Source organism: Tamandua tetradactyla, chromosome 21 (genome assembly GCF_023851605.1).
Source record: "Tamandua tetradactyla isolate mTamTet1 chromosome 21, mTamTet1.pri, whole genome shotgun sequence".
Lineage (NCBI taxonomy): Eukaryota > Metazoa > Chordata > Mammalia > Pilosa > Myrmecophagidae > Tamandua > Tamandua tetradactyla.
The window spans coordinates 50,138,324-50,163,914 of NC_135347.1; the positions used below are offsets into that span (position 1 = coordinate 50,138,324).

At 37.9% G+C, this 25,591-nt stretch overlaps 1 protein-coding gene across 10 annotated transcripts in view; it reads left to right on the forward strand.

Moving 5' to 3' along the window:
• The window catches only part of ACOT12 (acyl-CoA thioesterase 12), a 66,286-nt gene that overhangs the window by 2,321 nt on the left and 38,374 nt on the right, over nucleotides 1-25,591 (forward strand). For 2 of the 10 annotated variants that reach the window (XM_077139252.1, XM_077139254.1), the window contains exons 2-5: nucleotides 3,597-3,666; nucleotides 10,676-10,736; nucleotides 17,005-17,106; nucleotides 21,095-21,230. In XM_077139252.1, the coding sequence (XP_076995367.1) occupies nucleotides 3,597-3,666; nucleotides 10,676-10,736; nucleotides 17,005-17,106; nucleotides 21,095-21,230 (369 nt within the window). The other 8 variants (XM_077139253.1, XM_077139257.1, XM_077139258.1 and 5 more) reach the window with 8 other exon arrangements.

Here is a 25,591-nt window from a genome sequence, read left to right on the forward strand (position 1 = left end):
TAATAATGGAAAATGAATATAAAATTAATCCAAATTTGGAAAAAGAAATAAGTATAGAAACATAGAAACCATTGCCAAGGCAACGGAATGCATTATGTGAATATTGATGTGACTTTTAAAGTTATCCTGCTTAGTGCCTCTGTCCTGTAATGGAGAAAAAAATGCCACTCTTGCAAATGTTATGAGTATTTCCAAAATTTAACCTCTTAGGAAAATTAGATAGACCACAAAAGGGTCAAGTTGGCAACCAATTACTCTTAATGGTTATATTATTAATATAACCTTAATAGTTTCATTATTTATATAGTTATATTGCTAATAATATAATATTAAAGAAACCTTTATGATAATGTTGGCTGGAAAACAGGGAAGAAATCTGCATTAAACAAATATGGTGAAAGGCACCACATAAGCAAAGGACAAGATCTAGCCAAGATATAACTGACTCTGTGGCAGAGAAATGCTCCACCACAGTGTTTTAATTTATAACTACAGGAGAAATAGAATAGAATCTGCTTTTGCTCTCATTTTCTTAACCAGAGTTCCTAAATGACTAGCATTTCTGTATAGCCAAATTACTGTGATAAATAATGGCTGCAGTCATGGCCCCACAGCATTGCTAGATTCTGACACGTCTTAGTATTTAAAGAAAAATTAAATAAGTTTACTGTCGTTTTGGCATTAAACCTCATTTTCGTCAGTGCCCCTTCTTCCAGTCCCCAAGCCTAGGGGCTTCAGGCCACCTCTGAGTCATTCTGTACCCACTAAATCCATTTATTATTCTGAAATATCTCAGATTAACATTTTCCTCTCCATTTCATTTACTGAGCTTTACTGGGTTCTTTAGCACTCTTTCAAGAATGGCACCCCATCCTTCGTATTGTGCAGGTAAAAAATCTGGGCATCATCCTTTATTCCTCTATATACCTTGCCACCTCCCACCCCCTGACAGACAGACAGACACACACACACACACACACATTCACTCCATCAAGCAAGTCCTTCAAGTCCAACTACTTTGTTACAAACTCTGCTGCCACCACATAGTCTAAGTTGTTATCTCTTGTGTAGACATCAACAGTGATTTCTGAATTGATCTCCCCACTCTTTGTGGTTCCCTCTCCAATTGCACATGGAATACATCTTCAAGATGCTAATCCAATCACGTCACATGTTCTGTGTCTGTCTTCTTTATCAAGGGCTTTAAGGGTTCTTCTTCCAGAATTCTATCAGATCATATCACCCACATATAACAACTATAAACTATGGACAAAACATTAGTTAAAAACTACCTGGAAGCAACTTAAAAATGACAAAAGCAGGTTTGGAACACTTGGGAGACAAAATTTAAGGAATTGGAAGAAAGGCTTTTGGTGTTTTGTTGTTTTTTAAATGGCTTTTTAGGCAAAGGAAAGACACCAGTCTGCTCCCTGTGGGTCACCCCAAATTTCTGATAGAAAACTCATAGGCTTGTTCATGTGAAGAGCAGATGGCAGGGATTGTGGAAATCACAGCCACTAGTAAGTGAAAAGGAAAATTCCAAACAGCAGAGAGCCAAAGAGGTGGAGCCCTAATTCTGTCTATAAACTCTTCCCAAATCTCTAGCTAATCTTGAATTATAGCATGTGTAGGACAGACTCCAAACCTCTAGTTAGAGCCAAAAAAAAAAAAAAAACCAAACTAAAATTTGAGCTGCGTCCACCTCATGGGAGACAAGCGTTTTACAAGCTGGGTTTAGTAAAGTCAACTCCCTGCTGAAAAAAAAAGGCAAGCAAACAAAAAACAATAGTCTTCAGAAGAGCATTTCAGAATCCACAGTTTCTACAGCAATCATTCACAATAGCTAAGACGCAACCTAAACGTACTTGACATACAAAGAAACAGAAAACATGACCCAGGACAATCAATGGACACCAACGCCAAGATGACCGGGATGCTGGAATTAGCTTCAGGGATTTAAAGCAGCTATTATAACTATGCTCAAAGATGCAAAGGAAAATATGTTTTTAAGTAATTAAAACATAGTAAATTTCAGCATTCAAGTAGAAACTATAAAAAAGAACCAAATATAAGTTCCACAACTGAAAATTTAAATATATGGAAAAAGCAATGTACTGGATAGGCCCAACAGCAGAATGGAGATGAATGAAGAAAGAGTTAGTGACTGCAAAGATGAATCAATTGAACTTATCCAATCTAAGGAAAAGAAAAAAAGAATTATAAAAATGAACAAAGAATCAGGGATTTGTGGGGAGAAAATATCAATAGGTTAAACAAACATATAAGTGGAGTTCCAAAAAGAGATGAGAGAAGTATTTGAAGAAGTAATGACTAAAAATTTTCCCCCAAAAAGAAAAACATCTGTTTATAGATTCGAGATACAGAATACCAAGCAAAATTAATACAAATATCTTAAAGAGCACTGGCTATGGCTGGATCTCAGGAACTGAGTCCACTGGTTAAAAAACTGGTTGACAGCTCAAGTGTTTGGAAATTAGTGGGCACTCAACAGTTGTTCAGTACACTGAATTAAAGTGAGTCCCTTTTGAGCATTTCTAGAGCCTGTTATTTCCATGTTCCCTTCCTTTCACTGAACTTTATAGGTGGGAAGTTCATCCTCCCTCTATCATCCACACACAGAGTTCCATGGTTAGTCTTATGTTAACTCAGTTCATATTACATGCATTTTTTGGAAGAAAAGTTACTTCCAAATGATAAAACTAAATGTCCAATTTTCTGCATAATTAGATCGTAGGGAGTAGAGTGCTAAATGCTTGCTCTCTGGCATTGTTTCCTACCTCTCTTTTCCTGAGACTATCAACAAATATATGACTCAGCTAAAGTTATCCAATATAATCCACAAAGGATATAAATTCAGTATAATTCACTGTTTGTCTCTTTCCTTTTCATACTGTGATAGTAAGAATGAAGTCTCCAAGATTAAAAGAAGGTTAAAAGGTTAAAAGTTCCTAAAAAAAAGTTTATGATCTGTTTGGGTTTTAAATGACCATTCCTCAAAATCAAATTCTGGCAGAAGCTCATGTCAAAATCTTTCCCAAACAGAATAAATACTGGTCATTTTATACAATTTATTATACACACACACACACATATAGGGTACAATTTCAGGGTCTCCCATACTGCTCAGTCCTTATAGTGATTAAGTAGTTTGAATATATTCAGCCATTGGTTATGTGGGTGGATACCACTTTGATGGTGGATATAGTTTTGATGCTGTTTTTTTTTTAAAACAAAAGAAGGGGACAAATTGAAAAAATACTTAAAGTTGCCAGCAACTTACAAAATTGCTAATTAAATATCTAATTATGCTGGGTACTGATACTGAATTTCAAATCAGAGATCACCTAAATTAAAATTTAGGAAAAAGTACAGTAATCACCATAGCGTAGAAACAAAACTTACAGAGCAAAGGATTTCTTATTGATCTGGATCATTCAGAAGTATTACAGAGGTATTACAACAAATGAGATAATGAGTTACTAAAATAAATCCACTTAAATTTTATTCCTTTTCTCCTATGCTGAATATTCAAACATAACTACTAATGTAGCACATTTTTATCTATTTTTTTGAAGCTGAAAAACATGCTGGGGTTTCCTGTGTTACAGCCTCAGTGGATGACATACAATTTGAAGAGACTGCTAGGTAAGTGGCATTGCTCCATCACTCCTTTCTTCTGGGTCCCTTAGTTCACTGACAACATGAATGTGTGGCACTTGAGTTTATTCATTTAGAAGCAGTGATCTGGTTTGTTAATAAAATAAACATGACCCAGTTTAAGTCAGTAAAAAATACTCTTGGGGCCTACTTTTAGTATAAACACTCTAAGTGTAAAATCACAGAAGTAGCTCTCAACAATAGGTGTATTTTGGTATAAAGTATTATCAGGCTTTCTATAAGCAGATTCTTAATGGTTCCTTCCTTAACAAGAATAATAATTAATAATAATAAGTATGTCTATGCAGGTGGATTTCATCAGTTGATTGTTGAGTAAACACTAATTTATCTGAAATGAGATGGTAAATTATGAAAAACATTTTTATGGGTGTAAGTGTCTATGTGCTTTACCATCTCTTATTGTAGAAAATTTCAAAACATACTAAGATTTTGGACATACACTAAAGGAGAAAGACTAGTACAGTGTATATCCAAGAATACACTAATATTACCTAACTACAACCGTAATCAACTCATGGATACTCATGTTTCATCAATACTGCTCCTTACATCCCCACACCCATGAATGATTTTGAAGCAAATCCCAGGCATCATCTGTAAATATTCCAGTATATATTTTGTAAAGATAAGGGCTATTTCTTTAACACTACCAAAATAATACCACTATCAGGAAAATATATTATTTTTAAATTTAAACAACTGTGCTCTTGAATCAGGTTCTAAATAAACTACATTTGCTTGATATGTCTCTAAAGATTCTTCTGATATATAATTTTCTCATCCTTCTTTTTTATCATGCTATTTTTTAAAGAAACCAGGTCATTTAAAGTTTACCACATTTTATATTTCCTCATTTTTTCCTTGTAGTCTTGTTTAACATATTCTCTTCTCCTTTATACTGATAGTTATATCTAGAGGAGATATTTTATGAAGGTATGATATTTTGGCAAAAATAGTTCCTATAAGAACTCATAATATCTAATAATCATTGCCATGAATCATTATATCATTAGGTGTTTTAAAATTATAATATGCTAATTCTATTATTTCTTCTTCATTTATTTTCTAGAATATGTCTGTAGAAGGAAATTTCTCTCATCAGTGACTTAGTTATCTTGAGATAAAGTTTGTACAGGGAAGACAAACTTGATTCTTACCCTTTATTTAGTATTATCACGAACCCATGTATTTTAATATATTTGGTGTGTTTTCGATCCTCTGATGCTATAATTCTCTCCTTTTGGCCAGTGAGAAACTCACAGTTTGTTTCTTAAGTCTTTTGAATAAAACCCCAAAGTTAGAAGTCTTTAGTAACTCCTTTCCTTCCTGCCATGGTAAGACCTTTCAGGTTCATCTTTTATACTTCCTTGTAAAAACCCAGAATAAGTTATTTCTTCAAGGAGTCCTGATTCCTTCTAGTGGAAATGGTAAATAGATATTACAATCTGGGCAGGAAAGGTGCTTTGTGGTCATTATTCATAGGCCTTGTTAGTAGAAAGTATTGGAAATTATATATTTTGAAAGAGTAAATACTAATACTTATAGTAACTTAGGATCATTGGGTTTCACTTAACCTTCTTCAATTTTTATCTTTATATCTCTTGTGTCTTGTTTTATTTTATGCTGGCTATCTTGGTTCTTAAAGATATGAATATAACTTATTTGTTTTGAATTGATATATGCAGATGTTAATTATTTTTAGAATAACCATAACAGTATTATAACTAATAACATGATTACAAAATCTAGTTTAAGAACATAGTTAAAGAACTTCCGGCAAAATGACAGAATAGGATAGGCTGAGTTTACCCCTGCTCTGTGGAACAATTAGAAAACTGACAGAAAAACGAACAGGCAGCCATTCCAGGGTACGAGTGACCAGAGAGGGTTTGCTACACTATAGAGGGAAGTCCTGGACGAAAAAGTGGAGAAATTGGGATGGAGGGAACAAGGTGAGTGTGCTCAGTTGTGACTCCACCTGGAGGAAGCAGCACGCAGGAAGAAGCTGGTTCTGCAGGAGCAGGGCACTCCCTGCACTCTCCCGTCTCTGCAGCTAGCTTGGGAGATCTTCCCTCTCAGCCTGGCCGCCAGGAGTGCCTACGCAGAACCCACAAGACAGCAGACTTGGTTTGCCTGCACACAGAGACCTTCCGGCCAGGGTGCAGTGCCTGCTCCTGACCCCTGAGACAGGCCACTGTAAGCGCCTGGTTTTTGCTAGAGACTGGGAGGATAAGGAGACAAAGAATGAAGCCTGTCTGACGACCGGACAGTGAAAGAAACTTGCTGGGTTCCATTCCTACTTCCCTTCCCCCACAAAGGCCTGGAGCCCTCAGGTGTGCACAGGCAGAGAGGCACAGCCGAGGAAGCAATCCAGCCAGGCCACACTGCCATGCTTTTCCAGGATTGCTGAGGGCAGGGACAGTTGAAATACTTACTCCCACAGTCCAAGATCATTCCAAGCGGAAGTCTGGCAACCACCAAACCCAAGCAGGCCCCCATGCAGAAGGTGTGCACTGCTCAGCCCCCCGGCCCTGGGACTGACGACTTCTAGCACACACAGAGACTAGTGGCTGGAATTGTACTGGGAAAGCTAGCTATCAAATTTATTTAGAAGGGAAAGAGACTTTGAATAACCAAAAATATTCTAGACAAGAATGAAGTGAGGGGACTTCCTGATTTTAAAGCTTATTATAAAGCCACAGTGGTCAAAACAGCATGGTACTGGCACAAAGATAGATATACTGATCAATGAAATAGAACTGAGAGTGCAGAAATAGACCATCAAATCTATGGTGGTCTTTGACAAGGCCCCCAAATCCACTGAATAGACTTTTCAATAAATTGGCCTAGGAGAACTGTATATCAATAGACAAAAGAATGAAAGAGGACTCCTATCTTACACCCCTGTACAAAAAGTAATTCAAAGTGAATCAGAGACCTAAATATAAGAGCCAATACCATAAAACTCCTAGAAGAAAATATAGGGAAACATCTTCAAGACTAGTAATAGGAGATAGCTTCTTAAACTTCACACCCAAAGCACAAGCAACAAAAGAAAAAAGATAAATGGAAACTGCTCAAAATCCAATGCTTTTGCACTTCGAAGGACTTTGTTAGAAAGGTGAAGAGGCAGTCAACTAAATGAGAGAAAATATTTGGAAACCACATAGCAGATAAGGTTTGACAAAAAGAAATCATACAGCTCAACAACAAAAGAACAACCAACCCAATTGTAAAATTGGCAAAAGAAATGAGTAGACATTTTTGCAAAGAGCAAATACAAATGTCTAAAAAACATGAGAAGATGTTCATCTTCATTCGCTATAAGGGGAATGGAAATCAAAACTAAAATGACATATCATCTCACATCTATAAGAATGCTTGCTATTAAACAAACAGGAAACTACAAATGTTGGAGAGGATCTAGAGAAACTGGAACACTTATTCACTGCCTGTGGGAATGTATAATGGTACAGTCACTGTGGAAGGCAGTTTAGCAGTTTGGCAGTTTGGCAGTTCCTCAGAAAACTAAATATCAAGTTGCCTGATGACCCAGCAAAACCTCTACTCATTATGTACCCAGACCTGAAAGCACTGACACAAACAGACATTTGCATACTGATATTCACAGCAGCATTATTCACAATTACCAAAAGATGGAAACAATCCAAGTGCCCATCAACAGAGGAATGGATAAACAAAATATGGTATATAAATACGACAGAATATTATGCAGCAGTAAGACAAAATGAGGTCCTGAAGCAACATGACAACATGGATAAAATCTGAGGACATAATACTAAGTGAAATAAGACAGACAAAAAAGGATACTGTATGAATTTGCTAATATGACCCTCATAAAGGTAAACCCAGAGTCTTATGCTTTAGAAAATAGGGGACCTAGAGATACACAGAAGCTACAGATAAGTGAACAGTTACCTGATGAGGCTGCACTTAAATGTATGGGGATGGATAGAAGTGTGGTAGTTCATTAAAGGGTTTATAAGTATTATTCCCATATTGAAGGTGAATATGATTGACAGAGGTTGTATAGAGTCATGAATCTCACCGATTAACACTACAAATATAAATTAATTATTGCATGAACCACTTCAAAGGTATGAATCTTGTAGAAAGAGTTAATAATAGAGGGGTATGGGAGAAAATTACTATTGCACACTATAGCCTGTATTTAACAAGAAGACACCATGAGTACCACAGCAACACTAGGTGCAAACAACTGGAGGGACATAATGGAGTTTTGGATTTCTGTCTTTGGTGAGAGTATGTTTATCTGTCAGTTTTCTCTCTGGAACAACGAAAATTGTCTAAAATTGAGAGTGATGATGATTGTACAACTAACTGAGGATACTGTGAGACATGGATTGTTTATTTTGGATATCATCCTTGATGCCCAATGGATGGAAGTGGTCAAAGTGTACACTGACTGAGAAAAAGAAAGGCCAACTGTCATATATACATATGATGGATTATGGTGTGGGTACAGAAAGGAATGATGTCATAAGACATGCAATGAAGTGAATGAACCTTGAGGACATTATGTTGGGCAAAACAAGACAGAAACAAAACAGACAAATATTATATGGTCTTTCAGAAAATTTTTACAAGAAAATTGGGGCCTAGATTGTAAGCTCTTATAATAGTCACATTTATTCCTGAGATTTAAGTGTTATTTCTAGATTCTGAGATGTATAAGTTTTCATTGGGGGAATAGAAAAAGGACTTTACAAGATGAAGTCCATGTATGACCTAACCACAGAAGTGGGAAAGACCATGGAATGTTCAGGAAGTGGCTGGTCTGTAGAGTGATGAGCTCCAGGAATAGATTGGGGCTGGATGGAGCTTATTAAATGGTGTGCTATAAAACTGGTTTCATTTAGTTGGAATTTTAGTCATTCCATGCGTTTGATAATTAGGGTGTTAAGAGTTTGGTTTGGTGCAGAAGCAAGCCCTGGGGAATTCCCCAACATTTATAGTCAGTGCAGAGTCCACAACAGAGATAAAGAAAAGTTGCAGATGTTTCCCCCCCTCACAATCTAACAGGGAGACAGACAAAAACATTTTAGGTACCACAATAGCTTTGAAGAGGGACCCTAAATAATTCTGCCTGGCTCCATGTAAATTCCTCTGAGAAACTTTACCAAACCGAGCTAGGAAGTCTAGGAAGAACAAGTTTAAGGAGAAATGAAAATTGGTGTTGGTTTGTAAGTGCAAAAATGTGATAAAAATTAAATTAGGTAATCTGTTTGTAAGCAGCTAACACTCTGCCTAGTAGACCTTCAATAACTATTAGTTGAACCTGCTAAGGGAAGTCTGGAGAAAATATGGCTTTTAATTTCAAGAACAACTTCTAGGCTAAAGATGTAGATTTAAGAATCATCTCTATAAAGATGATGGGATCATGGAACAGAGAGAGGTCTTCCACGAAGAGGATGGAGTGAGAAGAGAACAGAGCAAATTGCAGAAGTTTAGGAGAGGTCTACACATAAAGATTTATTAAGGAAGAAAAACATTGAAGGAAGCTAAGAATGAACAGAGAACAGTGTTAGAGATGCCAAGGGAAGAGAAAGTTTGCTGAAGAAGAAAGACGTTGGTTGATGCAGTTAAATGTGATGAGCATTGCATTTAGCTGTTAGGAAGTGTCTTTAGAGACAGCAGGGAGTAGGGGTTATGGAGGCAATAGCTAGGCTGGAATGGCTGGGAAGTGAATGTGAGGCAAAGCCCCCAAACTTCTGTACCCAGCAAAAATCCTCATCTTTGACCTATCTCAAATTTTACCTCTTCTGTGACTTCTTTCCTCATGTTCCCAATTAATCACTTCCTCCTGAGTTCCTCTGTAATATTTGATCCCTCCTCCAAAAGTGCATCGCATTATGATTCATCTGTTTACATTATGCTGTCCCAAGGAAGGATTGGTCTTCTTGAAAGCAGGAACCTTGTCTTATGCATCGCTGTATACTTACTCTTTAGCTCAATGCCAGGGACTAGTTATAACTCAGTAAACGTTTTTTTAAATATATGGATTACAAAAATAAAGGACTCAAAAAGCTTGACTATGAAGAACAGAAAAAAGTCTTGAGATAGAATAGGCTTGAGAGAAAGAATTTTAGAAAGAAAGAGCCTTGAATGTTTTACTAGACTGATAAAAAGTCAGGGAGATAGCAGAGATTGAATTTACAAAGAGGAAGGAGCTGACAAAGCCGGACAAAGCAAGACCAATGGCGGTGGAGGAAAGAGGATGGTGGGGGATGAGATCGAGGGGTAAAGAAGGAGGTTAGGTCTGGAAGAAATCTTTCTTCTAAAACAGAGTGGTGAGATAAAGGACAGTGAGAATGCTCAGTTTTGTAGTTAAGGGAGTAAAACTGAGAAGACTTAAATTGGATAGACTCCCACCTTCTCCTGAGGTGAAAGGATGAGAGGTGGGAGGTGGGAGAAGGACCTGAGCAGAAAAGGTTTGGAATAACTTCAGGTGACATGAGCACTGTTCCAATAATGAGAAGTAATCGGATCATCTAGCAACATGGAGGGTCCTTGTAAACCTACTGAAACTGATCAATTTGTCTGCTTGTTTGTATGTTTACCTATTTAAATTAACTTTTAAAAAAGTTTAATCGCTTATACAGGTTTGTGTTTGTTTCAACTTCCCTTTAGGAAACAATTGCTATATAGCCCAAGTATCTGCTGCAGATTTGGAAGTTGTGTCACACACTATCTTTGCTAAACCTATTTTCTATTTAAATAGAGGTAGTCGGCTAATATATGATACCTGGGGCAATGTGGTTTACAATGATCAGATTTGCTGTTATCACTGTCTTTTTCTATAATTTACCTGAATTTTCCATGGATAACCGCTATATCAGCACAATAAAGAGAAACTGCTGTATGGCACGTATATTTGAGTAAATCTTTCAAGTGAAATTTGTAAGAATTACTGATATCTTTTTTTCTTTACTAGAGTTGGACAAGTTATAACCATCAAAGCCAAAGTTACTAGAGCATTCAGCACAAGCATGGAGGTAAGACGCAATCTTTCTTTACTTCTACCTGTTGGCGCTCACCTCTTCATGGTTTACAGAGGGCAGAGGGGAAAGCCGGGAGTAATATTTGGAGTTAAAGAGCTTCTGAATTACAGAAGTTCCTTGTATTTATCACAGATAATGAGCTCATGTTTCCCAGCCGACCTTGGTATTAATATTTAATATGGTATAATGTCCTATTCTTTATATAGACCTATCCACGGAAAGTTAACATACAAGCAAGAAGGGCTCTCTTCTTTGTTCTTTGTAAGATACGGGTTTTCTTTTCAATTATTCTGACCGTACTGTTATTCTGACTCTATTTGGTCTTCATCCCCTCACCCCCCCCCCCCATAGGACATCAATTAACTAGGTTTTAAAAGGCAGAGAGACTGGTTTTCAGAAAGTGGATAAACGCAACCATTTGATTTTCTTTTCCTTACCATACTTGTGAACGCAACATTCTCTGGGGCTTCTGAAGTCTCTATCCACGTTAAATTAACAGGAAGGCGATTGCTGGATCCCAAATTGCAATTTCTAGGTTGGTTAACAGCAGTCCCTTTTATGTCTGACACCAAGCTTTGCAGGAACAGTTTTGGCAACAACCACGCCTACAGCAGTGACTCTACCCTGATTTAGCCAGGGTAGCACTGGATATTCTCCCAGTAGCCAGATAAAGAGAACACAAAACTCTTGATGACATCAGAAAATAAATTATTATGAAAAACCCAGTTCTGTTAGCGACTTGATGCTCCCCAAGCCTGATTTCTCCACCGTGGGGCTTGTGTCCTTGGCCACGAAGTTTCTCTCTCTCCTGAGGGCTGAGCCCCATCCTTTATCTTCAGCCCAAACACAGATAAAAGGCCCTTTTCTTTTCTCCTTTTCCCTGAGACATACTAGAACTTCAAAAGAAAATTTGTCGGAAAACAGAATAGCGAAGACGTTGGTAAGTCTGTATTTTGAAGTCATATAGATAACAGGAAAGTGTGTTCCTAATTCACTGGGTCAACCCTTTCCCACCATCCTTTGGATGTAAATTTTTCTGGCCTTCAATTCTTTCTAAATGGGCTCTACCCATGTCCAAAATGGCAACTGAACCAGAAAAAGGAACTCCCACACCGGATATCTGTGTGGGTATCTGCGCATGTGCCGTGACCCGAGTGGCCACGTCATAAGGCGCAGAATGTGAGGATTCTGCGCATGTGCTGGGTTCGCTCAGTGCAGTAGCATCCGGGGGCGAGTCAGGTGTGTCCACCGGGTTTGAGGACAGCAGTAGGGTGTTTTCGTCCGGTTCACCGGGGGCGTAGTGAGGTCAGGCCTTGCAGGACGTGTTCACTGAAATTCGCGTTCCTCCCAGCACACGCACCCAGGATATCCAGTCCGGTCTGCAGACCAGTCGTGTGGCTCTGGTCGTGGGTGGCCACGAGATCTTCCGGGGTAAACTCTTAGCTTCTGTGATAGTTGATGAGAGAACATGGACTTGGGAGAACAGGAAAATGACACGTTACGAATACAGAGAAAAGATGCAACAAACTATTGGACCTCTCTTCAATAATCTGAATATGCAGCCGATCATTGGGTACAAGATCAAATGCAGAGAAAGCCTATGTTGCAGAGATTCCAAAAAGAAAATACTTTTTTTTTTACTTTAGTGGGGCAGAAATCCTAGGAAACTACCCTAAAGGTGGACCAGATTTCTCATATCTTGGAAAATAACTGATCCCCCCTTCATCTCTTTTTTCTGTGTTCCATGGATTCTAGAAGATATTGGCAACCCAAATCAAAGGCACACATTATGCAGAGGAAGAAAAATGTGGATGCCTACAATTAATGCAAAATATAGTTAAATATGGTTCTAAAACTTACATTCAAGTATGATTTACATAGGAAGCATCGTAAATACTGTAGGAACTACCCTGTGGCTATACGGTAACCTTTTTTGGATTTGTTTGTGCTCAGCGTGAAGTTTTATGATTCATTTTGCTAATTCATATTTAATCCTTTTTAATAAAAATAAATTTTTAATAAAAAAAAATCATTTGAGATACCGGAGTACCTTCAAGAAAAACTAAGTTGTTCTTTCCATAAGTATGATGCAGTAATAATGTTTAAACTTTTCTAAACAGGAAAAACAAACCAGAGAAGCAACAAAAAATCTGGATGAGTTTGCAGAGCACAGATTTCTGATCCTAAGGAAAATAGACCTAGCCTCCCCTGGTTTGCTGCACCTAATCCACCGTGCACCATTTTGTTCTCTTTTAGCCTTTGCTGACCATAACCACATAGTTTCTAGATACTGTCTTGCTTTGCACCACCTAGCCCCTAGGCTACCTAAATTTCCTGTTTTTTTCTAAATTTAGATGCCAACTGAACATTAATACTGTTACTTCTTCAAACTGGACTTGTCCTTGAGGATCAGTCCATTCAATTTCGATTTCCCATCATGGGCTGAGGTAACTCCTTTGCTTAATTGCTGAGCAAAAATAAAAGAACTGCATTCACTCTAAATCTAAAGAAAGCAGGGGCCCTTCTCTATTTCAGCTCCGCTTCCATGTAATTCTCTGAGTCCTTTATTCCTAGGACTATTCCCTCCTCTAGGAACTATTGTAATAAAAGTCTCACCAGGTCATCATGGTCCATTTGCAATAAAGGTGATTTTTTGGTGGCTCTAGAATGTTTTACAAATCAGGTTTATTGAGACTTTATAACATTTACAACAGTTTTCCATGTTGAAATTTACGACTTTTTGATATACAATTCCCTATTCACTGTTGGTAGGGTGCAGACTATCTGGAGGGCAGTGCGATGGTTTCAGAGGAGGCTAAGTTTAGGAATGCTTATGATCCTGCAACCCTGGAAAAACTCAAAGCAAGGACATGAATGGACATTGGCACGCTGGTGTCTATCGTGGCAGTATTCACAGTTTTCAATGGATGGAGGTGGCCTAAGGGTACATAGACTGGAACAGAAGGGCAAACTGTTGTGTGTACACACAGTGGAGCATTGAGCTGCTACAAGAAAGAACGAAGTTGTGAAGCGTGAAACTAGGTGAATAGACCTTGAGAACAATATGTTGAGTGAAATAAGCCAGAAACAAAAAGACAAACATTATGATACTTCACTAATATGGACATTTATAAATGCAAACTCCGAGAATTGAATCCAAGGGCATAGCTTATCAGAGAAAGGCTTATTGTAAAGGTTCCTAGATTGTAATCTCTTACAGTGGCCATAACTATTCCTGAGTCATAATGGTTATTTCTAAATTCTGAGATTTGGAGTTCTTTGTATAACCTAGTTGGCTCCAGGAAGTTTGGGTATCTATGTGACAACTAAGACTCAGAGCTAGAGTTCTGCGACTCTGAAAGTCAGCATTTCGCCCCCCACAGTTGCTGGAAAGATCAGATATGTATTAAGGAGATTTGGTTAGGGCTAAGGTAAATCAGACTACAGGGTAAAGGATGATAATTGACTGTTTTAAACTTCAACTTCTGTATGAGACCAAAGGAAGAGATGTTTATTGACTGCAAAATTTATATTTTCTGTAGCACACTATCTAATTTATCTTGTATGGTCAATTTATTCGAGCACCGTTAATTTCATGGAATCTTGAATAGGAAGTGAGATCTTGTGAATAAAACAGTATTTGCAAAACCCCCTTGAGGGACTGGGGAAAATGTGAAAATATTAAATTCCCCTGGCTGGGGAATTCCTGATATTCTGCCAAGCACCGTGGACTACCAATTTAATCGATTAAAGCCCCTCGATTTTGGGGCTTGCCCTTAAGACACTTATTCCTGCAAAGGAGAAGCAAAGCCTACTTATAAGTATGCTTAAGAGTCACCCCCAAGGAGACTCTTGTTGCGCAGATGTGGCCTCACTCTCAAAGCCAACTTGGGAGGTAAACTCACTGCTCACCCGACCCTTACACGAGACATGACTCCCAGAGGTGTAAATCTCACTGGCAATATGGAATCTGTCTCCCAGGGATGAACATGGACCCGGGATCATAGGTTTGAGAGAGTCTTCTTGACCAAAAGGGGGAAGAGAAATGAAACAAAATAAAGTTTCAGCAGCTGAGAGATCTCAAATAGAGTTGAGAGGTCATTCTGGAGCTAATTCAAATGCAGTACATAGATATCCCTTTTTTTAGTTTTTAGTGGATTAGAATAGCTAGAAGGAAATACCTGAAACTGTTGAACTATATTCAGTAGCCTTGATTCTTAAAGAGTTTTGTATAACTAGCTTTCACAGTCTGACCATGTGATTGTGAAAACCTTGTGACTGACACTCCCTTTATCCAGTGCATGGACAGATGAGTAAAAAAAAATAAGGACAAAAAATAAATAAATAGGGGGGAATAAAGGGAATGGGATGTTTTGTGTATTGTTTTACTTTTTTTTTTCTTACATGGGTTTTTTTTGAGTAATGAAAATGTTCAAAAATTGATTGTGGTAATGAATGCACAACTACATAATGATATTGTGAACCATTGATTGTACACTTTGGGTGATTATATGGTATGTGAAAATATCTCAATAAAATAGCATTAAAAAGTTCGCCCATTTTAAGTATGACATTTTGATGAGTTTTGACAAAGTTATACTGTTGTGTATCCATCATTGTAATAGAGACATAAAACATTTCCATCACAACAAGAAGTTCCACGTGCTGCTTTGTCATCAGTCAGCAACTTCAGCTCTTCCCCTTGAAACTACTGGTCTACATTTGGTCTCCTCTTTTTTTTTGCTTTTTTTAGAATTTCATATCAATATATTCTTTTATGTCTAGCTTCTTTCAAGTAGCAAGATGTTTTTAATTTCTGCAATTATTATTTCTATTCTTGGGTTTATTTTACATTTAATTTGGCTTTCTTTTTTTAGTGTCTTATGGTAAAAGCTTAGGAAATTGGTTTTAAACTTTCTTCTTTTCAAATATAGACTTTTCGAATATAGAAATAAATTCCCTCAAAGCATTGCTTTGGAATTTTTTATATGTTCTATCTTCATTTTCATTCAATTCAAAATATTTTCTCATTTCCTTTGTGAATTCTCCCTTGACCTCTGGGTTATCTAGACATGTATTGTTTAATTCCCAAATATTTGATGATTTTCCAATACCCTTATATTATTAATTTCTGATTAAATGTCTATTTTATTATTATTTTATTTTATTTTGTCATTTGGCAATTTCTCTAACATTGGGGAAAACTGTGTGTGGTTGAGGGTTGTTGGGGATATAGGGGTGGATGGTTGAAATTTAGTTAATCTATTTAATTTAGGTTTTACCATGTAAATACGAATTTGCATTCTAAGTCAAGTGGCTTAAAAGGAAGCATATATTATTGATTATTTTGCACATGGTGTACATAAGGAAGATGTAGAAATAGGTAGGTATTCTTTATCATTGATAACACAGTGATAAACTAGCATGACTGAAGTTGTCCCATTATTCCAAAGCGATAAAATCAGTTATCTGTGATATGGGGGATATTGTTTATTAGCCAGAACCTAATGAGCTGTTCCTGAGTTTACCAACACTTACACAAAGTGCAGTTCTGAAGACCTGAGTTCCAGAGCCCTCCACACAGGGGAAAGTCCAGTACATTGTATTGTCCTCATAATATAATTCAGCCACAGTCTTCCTACTCTTGAAAAATAAGACAAGAAAACACAGCTGAAAATAGCATGATGCAATTTTATCCGCATGAGCTCAGTTACAAAGTTCAGAAACTAAAGGTAAAAAATGTTGTCTCTGATAACATAACAAGGCATCCATTAATATCTTGTTTTCTTAAAGAATATTACTACAAATAGGATTAGAAATGTTCATCATATGTTGCCAAATTTTTAAAAAATCAGAATGTAAAAATAGATATAGTATGATCACTATATGTGATATATATAAAAAGTATATATTTATATGTATGAAAAATCTGGAAAGAATTCACCTAAAGATGAATGATTATCTCTTAGTGGTGGTAATATTGATAATATTTACTCTGAATAGTCAGATTCCATTTTTATAATTTATCTATTTTTATATTTACCAAATATTCATAGTATATATATATTTTCTATAATCAGAAAAAAGTTAATTGTTCAGTTTTATAGACTATCATTGAAAGAACAGTATTACTTAAAAATAAATTAAAATGCCAGTTTCATTTGAAAAATGGTGAAATGAATACCTGAATTTTGAATGGTATAATCTAATCTGTTATCTGAATTGCCGAAATTTTATTTATTTATTTTTGTTTTCATTTTAGATCAGCATCAAAGTCATAGTACAGGACATGGCCACGGGCATTGAGAAACTTGTTAGTGCGGCTTTTTCTACATTTGTAGCCAAACCACTTGGAAAAGAAAAGGTAAATTATCTGTGTGAAGAGGTATCCAATGGTAATTCAGAGAAATATTAATGATTACATAAGAATAATTATGGATAAAATGACATTTCTTCTTACTGTGAGATGTACTTTCCCAAGTCTTATTACCCAACAATTTTTTATTGTAATAAAAGACACAAAACATAAAATTTACTATTTTAACTATTTAGAGGGTACAAATCAGTGGTGTTTAGTACATTTACTATGCTATGTAACCATCATCACCATTCCCAGAACATTTTCATCACCCCAAAAAGACAACCAATATTTTTCTTGTGACTTATCATTCTGTGCTAACATCAAAGTGTTAAGAGCTCTCTTATTTTAGAAGAAGGAAGATGTAACAGCTTGTGAAAGAGAAAAAAAAATGTTGTGTTTTAAATGATCTGAAGGTCATAACAGGTTCTCAAAAATATTGCTTACTGATTTTATCCTCTTTTTCTAGTTATGTAACTCAAAATTGAGTTGTTGTTTTTTTAAGCAAGTGCAATTTACCAAACAGTTGCATGTTATGGTCCAATTATTTTTTTTAATACCTGAAGGGAAGATGTCAAAGTTGCTGAAGTTTGGGGTTTAAAAATAAGCTTTAAGGCATATGAGTTAAAAATGCCCTTAGAAGAAATATATTGGACTAATGTGTGTCCCAGCAGACTTGTCTGGCCGTTGGCCCAGATCAGCTCCTCCTTTATCTGCTGGGGATCAATTCATAATTTCTTTGCATTCCTTTTTAGGGTCAAGGTGCCTGTGGCTAGGAAGGGTCTCCATTCAGTCTAAATATTTTTTTTATTTAATGATTCAATTTAGAATGTAAAGCTTTCACTACAAGGGTCACTCCAGAGGGTGGGCACAGCTACTTCTCCTAGTTTCACCTCAAAGGACAAGGAGTACTTCTCATTCTGCAAGAGCATTCTTCCTCTGCCCATCTCCAGCTTTAGAACCAGGACTAAGTGGTGTTTTCTCTGTACCCAATGGAGGAGACAGCAGAGCCTCAGTCACACGGCTACTCCCCCATTGGGCCAGGAAACACCGAGGGGTGAAGGCTGAGTCAACCCACCCTTGGTCCATGGTGAAGGTGTCCCATAGAGTTTTCTACTCCAGGACATTTCTCCCACTCACTGCCCACCGTTAAACAGGCTGAAGGCAAACAGGCTGAAGGCAAATTCATATTGTCCAAGGGCAATGTGTTTTTAAATTAGAGTTTGCAGATATCACCTCATACATTATTAAAGATACTAAAGAGTCAGCTTTCTGGGCCATGCCTCAGATCTACTGAATTAGAATCAGTAACGTCAGGACTCAGTGTCTATACTTCAACAAAGCACTGCAGGGGTCCTTAGGTACACTAAAATCTAAGACATTGAGATGGATCCTATCAATCATTTTGCTTTTCCCAGAATTGTCCTGGAATCCCCCCAACTCTCTAAACTCTTGGGAATGAGAGTATGGGGGTGGGTGCAAAGTCCCTGTATCAGAGAGGAATATCTGAGAGAAAGTAACAAAAGGGAGTAGTGACTTTTCTCTCCCTTCACAAAAAAGAGAAGCATCATTTTCCCCCTCCACCCTCAGATTTCTTACCCAGATTTCAGGGACTGGTGGAATAAGAATATAGTAGTCACACTAAAAAGTCCATTCTCTGCTGAACCAGAAGAATTGTTTCTAGGAAACATTTCTGGGAAGTCAGACACCTTACTATGCTGCTATAATTGGTTGATTCAGATAATTTAATCACAAAGCACCTATTCGCCACACTAACTTATTTTCCCATTGGTAACGTTCTTGTTCAGTAGCACATCATGAAGAGAGCTCTGAAAACTCAGTGATTTGGTTTGAGCCTACAGGCCTACGTGGCTTTCCGTCCAAAGTGCATTTATCCCAGGATGAAATTGGCAATGATTAACTAGACTTAATTCAACAATTGCATTGACTCAGTCATTGAAAGGACTCAACACGACTCCATAGAGTAGACTCACACAAGACTTCAAACTTAAAGGATGTGCTATAGTAGGAGAAAGAAAGCTCAAGCAAACATTAGAGGAGATGAAGATTTCCAAGCATAGCTCTCGGGATTCTTTCAGTCACAGAAGATGCGCTCTGTCTGTAATTATGACCCATCAAGATATAAGTGAAATATCTTGGTTACAGGAGAGTCGAGCCGTTGTCTTTTATATACCCTGCTGGTCACATAACTAAAACCAGGCTGTGTAAATGGTTAAATCAGAACAAACCATCAATCTATACATTCCTGAAAGAGAAAACAGTACAGGAAAGTTTTGGACTTTAAACAGCATATTATAAGTCACTAGCTTATTTCATCCTTATCTCAGCTCCAGATTTTAGGCTCCTAGAAATAAACATAGAGTTACCTCATTCCAGCACAGGGTACCCCTTCCTTACATCAGGTCCAGCACACAGGCATTTATAAAGGAACTGGCACTCTTGGTTCTATAACATCATATTTCTAGACTTGTGAAGGTCTGTTAAAGCTTTATTCTAAGATATCGATTCTTTCAGTTTGCTTATAAAATAATGTTTTCACCATGTGATGAAACTTCCAAAGTTGGGATAGCTCTTTTTTTTTTTAAGACATAACAACATACAAACCTGAACATTCTTATTATATGATCATTCCATTCTTGGTATATAATCGATAACTCACAATGTCATCACGTAGTTGTATATTCATCACCATGATCACCTCTCAGAACATTTGCATCAATCCAGAAAAAGAAATAAAAAGAAAAAAGAAAAAAATTCGTACATACCATACCCCCTCTGACCCCCCCTCACCGATCACCAGCATTTCAATCTACTAAATTTATTTTAACATTTGTTCCCCCTATTATTTATTTATTTTTAATCCCTATGTTTTACTCATCTGTTGATAAGGTAGATAAAAGGAGCATCAGACACAAGGTTTTCACAATCACACAGTCACACTGCAAAAGCTGTATCATTATACAATCATCTTCAAGAAACATGACTACTGGAACACAGCTCTACGTTTTCAGGCACTTCCCTCCAGCCTCTCCATTCACCTTAACTAGAAAGGTGATATCTATATAATGGGTAAGAATAACCTCCAGGATAATCTCTCTACTCTGTTTGGAGTCTCTCAGCCATTGATACTTTACTTTGTCTCATTTCACTCTTCCCCCTTTGGGTCGAGAAGGTTTTCTCAATCCCTTGATGCTGAGTCCCATCTCATTCTAGAATTTGTGTCCCACATTGCCAGGAAGGTCCACACCCCTGGGAATCATGTCCCACATAGAGACAGGGAGGGCAGTGAGTTTGCTTGTTGTGTTGGCTGAGAGAGAGAAGCCACATCTGAGCCACAAAAGAGGTTCTCTGGGGGTGACTCTTAGGCCTAATTTTAAGTAGGCTTAGCCTATCCTTTGTGGGGTTAAGTTTCATATGAACAAACCCCAAGATTGAGGACTCAGCCTATTGCTTTGGTTGTCCCCACTGCCAGAAATTCTCCAGTTGGGGAAGTTGAATTTTCCAAAGTTGGGATATTTCTTGATACATGGTAGCTCTCAAGGGAACACCTGTATTCCCTCCTTCAATGTCTTAATTTTGTAAAAGGTAAAAGCCATGTCTTGATAAGAATTCATCAGCGTGCCTCACCTAACTCATTAATTTGAAGGATTTCTTATTTTATGGTTTGGGAATTATAAAAATTACAATTATAAAAATTAGGAAAAGTTAATATTTGGCAAACTTTTAAAAGGACACATCTCATTGTATGAAGGAATAATTATACCCATATTAATTATTTTGGTTTAAAAAATATATTTTAAAAAATTTAGTCGAAACAATATATATGTGTGAAAACACCCATTTTATTTTTTTAGAAAACACCCTATTTACTTTTTTAGAAAGCAATGTGGCATATTTCATTTTGTTTTTGCTAAATTCGTATTGTGGTTTTATAATTTAAAGAAAGGAAAGATAAATATTTTTCTTTCTCCAGATTCATTTGAAACCTGTCACACTCCTAACTGAACAAGATCATGTGGAGCATAATCTGGCTTCAGAGAGAAGGAAAGTTCGCTTACAACATGAAGATACCTTTAACAACTTAATGAAGGGAAGTAGCATATTGGATGGTCAGTAAATCTCTTTACAAGAATCTTAATTTTTTGACAATGACAAGTGAATGGATTCTTTGTTTTTTTTCACCTTATAATTAAAACTCGGTCTTGGTGATGCTAGATGTATTTCCCAGCAAACCCAGTGGCTGGAGAAGGAAGGCAGTTGCTGCCATCTACAGCTTCTTTGCATTGGAGTATTTCTAGGGGACAAGTGGGAAAAGAAGGGAGGCAAGGGCCTTGTTAGTGATAGTCTTTATTAGTAATAACACCTGCTCAATAATAATTGATGAGTGAAGGAATGATGACAATGTAATATATTTATATGCGTCATAGCTTACTAAGCATTATTCTTATGAACTACATATAATCTTCAAGGGGAGGAAACTGAAACGCTGAGCAGTGAAGAAACTGCTAAAGGTCATGTGAGAAATGTTTGGATATATTAAGATTCTACTCCTGTTTTCTGGCTCTCCGTAATAACACAATTTTATGACCCAAAGTTTCTTAGTTCTCTGGCAGAGATTTCCCTGGCTCTCTGGGCACAGCAGGGCTGGAATGTCAGGAAAAGGCAGAGGCTCCCTTACCCTTCCTCTGCTCTCGCTTGTTATCTTGCCATCTCCTGCAGTTCCAGGGGAGCTGACTTACGGTAGAGACCAAGATGGGCGAGGGGAGGAGGAGGGGTGGATCCAGCCCAAGCCCCTTCTGCTCACCACTGCGCAGAGGGCACAGAAGTTCATGAGAAGTCCAACTCTACTTGCCGCCAAAGGAAGACACAGAAAGAAGAAGAAAAGGAAAAGACAAGAGAAGTTTGGAATAAGCATATGAAAGGAAAAGAAGGAATAAGAGTCTTCAAAAAGCCCAGAGGAGAGAGGAAAGTCAGAAGTGAGGTTGTCAGAAGTATATAGGTTTTATTCTGTCCTAGATGTCACCATCACGGTCCTGGAACAACCTCACAGAAGACCCCTGGGTTGGAAAAGGATTTTTCAAAGTACTTCAGCTCACTGCTAATCTTTAAAAAGACAATACTTATTAGCAAATTATTTTTAAGGAAAAGAAGACTTTCCTGTATCTTTAAATTACTATGCCAAGAATAGTGAGTTCCCTTTTGCAAAGATGTTCTATATACCAAAATGTATTTTAAATGCATTTTGCTCTAGTATTGAGATAGCTGGACCAAGAGAAAAACCCTAAGGCAGACAAGATAACTATTAATAAAAAACAAAACTACACTAAAAAAAAAAAATACCACTCAACTGCAATTGCCCTCTGCTGTCTCCTCACTCCTAAAATCCCAGGAAAGAAATGAAATGACAGTCAAAATACTGGGTGGTAGTCAAACACTTACTGTGTGTAAAAAGTAAATCTCTAAGCATAGCTTAGAAAAACTCAAGCACTTAACATGGTTATTAATAAAATAAATATGTATGGTAATCCTGGTTTCACTGTCCTTTCTTTCTGCATAATTATGTCTTTTTTAAGAAAGCCTTCTGTCCTCATTTATATTACATGCCCGAGTTTGTAAGGAGTTTGTAAGAAGAAAGTAAAATGAGCTACTAAACAACCAAGAATCTGGTAATGTCAGAAATCAGTTCTTTTGAAATTCATACATACTTGCCCAAAGATCCTTGCAAGAATTTGCCTCCACCTTTTTCAAGTTAATGCTCTTCCAAGTCACATGTCTCAAGAATTCCACCCTCTGAGCCTGGAAGTATATGGAGCAGGCTGCTGCCCTGAAATGGATGGTGGACATGAGTGAGGAACTGGTCCATTTAGTCCTGTGCTCACTGGATGAAATATTTATGAGACCATTTAAAATCATAGAGATAAGGGGCTCCTCCCTTCTTAGCAGAGAGAAAGGAACAATTACAACACTGTTTAGTTCAGTCCAATAAGAATTTATTACAGGCCTACCATGTGCCAGAAAGTGTATTTGCCACAGAAGGTACAAAAATGAAAACTGCCAGTTTTTGTTCTTGGAGAACTTGTGGTTTACTACTGGAGACAGACACCTTCACTGATAGTTTAAATAATATGGAGAATGAACAGAGATGGGTAGGTCCCAAGTACTCCGGGAGCACAGAGGTGGAACCCGAAGGGGTTCAAGAAAGAACTGCTGAAGGGAGGCCATGAGGAGAAAGTTGGGAAGGAAGGGGCAAGTAATAGCACAATTAAAGGCACATAAAACAGCATGCCGTATGAGAAAAACCACCAGCACAGAGAGAAAATTCAAGGTGTAGGGAGGCAGGAAATGAAAAAGTTAGGACACTGTCATGAAAGCTTTCTTAGTTCTTGTTAAAAAGCTTGACCTTTCTTCCATCCTTAATGAAAGCCATTGGAGAGCTTTGAGCACATCATTGCATTAGGTTTGCACCATGGCCAGAGAGACAGGGCAATGACAGTAGGAAAGGGAGGGGAGAAAAGCTAAAAATGTATTCAAGAGGTAAAATCCAGGTTAGGCTCACTGACTGGGATGCGGGGAGGTGAGAAGGAAGAAGGAGTTTAGGGTAACACTCAGTGGTGAGCAGCTAGTGGTGGTACCATAAAATGAGAGAATAAATATGAGGGGCTGGAAAAGGAGCAAATTAGATGGGGTGAATGACTAGTTCAGTTTTAGGCATATGGTATCAAGTACTTGTGGAACAACCAAAAGAAAGAGACCCAGGTTGGGGAGAATATGCTTACAGATGGCGATTAAAACCAAGACAGTGCCTGCAGTCACCCAGGAGAGCTCACAGAGAGGCAGGGGTGGTCGGCCAAGAAGGAGATCCAGAGGCTGCCCAGAGGAGGAGGATGTATCCACACGGGAAACCTGAAGAAACCTATCAGAGTGGCACAAGAAAAACTGGAGAGAATAGGATCACAAATCAAGGGAGTAGAGGTACAAGAAGAAATGAGTTCTTCAACTGCATTCCTGTAAATGAGCAATACAAATTATCCACTGGATTTGGGACTAGGGAATTCATTGGTGATTTTGGCAGGAGTGGGGCCACTGGAAGCCTAAGTACAATAAATTGAGTATGAAAAGGGGGACATTCTGGCCCCCCTCAGATTAGTTAGAGGAATGAAGGGGCTGGAGAATAGCTTACTATTACCTCTATGTCATGCTCACTTAGCCAAATTAAACACTTTTTTCATGAGGCTTTTTAAAGTACATTTATCAAGAAGTAGAGGATGATGAAGAAAGTATAGCATCAACCTGGTAGCTTGACAAGCTGGGTGTGGTTCTTCACAGTAGGTGTGGATGGTGGCATACACATCTCTTAGAGCAGCTTGGCTCTTTTGGAGCCCATACTTACAGGAGAAACTGGGGTTGAATTGATTCTCAAAGTGTCATCCAAGCCAGCGAGATGTGTCCCATAGTGATACTGGCATTTGATAGGAACTCAACTTTGTCACGGTGTTTCCCTCCACTCTTGTCATCAGAAGTTAAGAGAGAAGTCAGCCAGCTTCTCACTGGTTTCTGAATCCTGCTCCATCGGAAGCATGGGTCCTTTCTGTCGGCCCACTCACTCCTGCGCTGCCCGCTCTAGAGGTAGGTGCTTCCTCGCCTCGGCTTACCTACTCCGAAGCCTGGCTCACTAGAGTTGGACCTACTTGCTGCTCACCCATGCTCTGCTTTCCTCAGTTCACTGAGGAAATGTCATTAAAACAAAACAGCAACAACAAAAAACAAAGAACTGTAAAATGGAAATAACAATGGAACCTATTTAGTAGGATGGTGTGCAGATAGTGAGTGAACATTGATTGCTTAAACGGTGCCCTGGAGTGAAGAAGGCTCTGTTGTTATTGTCATCAGAGAGATTCTTGTTCATGGGAGGAATTAGAGGCAACAGTTGAGGATTATAACTTCAAAGAATTTGGTTGTGAAGGGTGAAAGAAACAGCCTGGCGATAGGGGACCTTCAAAGTCAAGGGGCATTTGTTTCTCAGAATATGAAAACACTTGGTCACTGTTACAGGCTGAGGGGAAAAAGCCATTGCAGAGGGAGGAGTACATGATGGGAGAAAGACATCATTGGTGTATTTCAAACACCTGAAAATTGTTATTTGTCTTGGAAGGAATTTTTCGATGATGTCTGCTAGTCTGACCTCTCTCACAGTGTCAGCTTCTAGGAAGGGTTGCTGGGCCTGTGTGGTTCAGTCTTCCTTCATTCCCCACTCATGGTACCAGATGAGCCTGGTGGCAGCATTTGCTTTTGCTGATATTAAACAATTTGTACGAATGAACAAAATCAGCCACAGACAATTTTCTACCTGTTTCCACAAAACCAAAATTACTTCAAGTACTAGGGATATTTCAAATTAATTAGTAATTGGCACACGCTACAGTTGTTCAAATGTATAGGTAAAATGATTGCAATTGACTTTAGGTTCAAT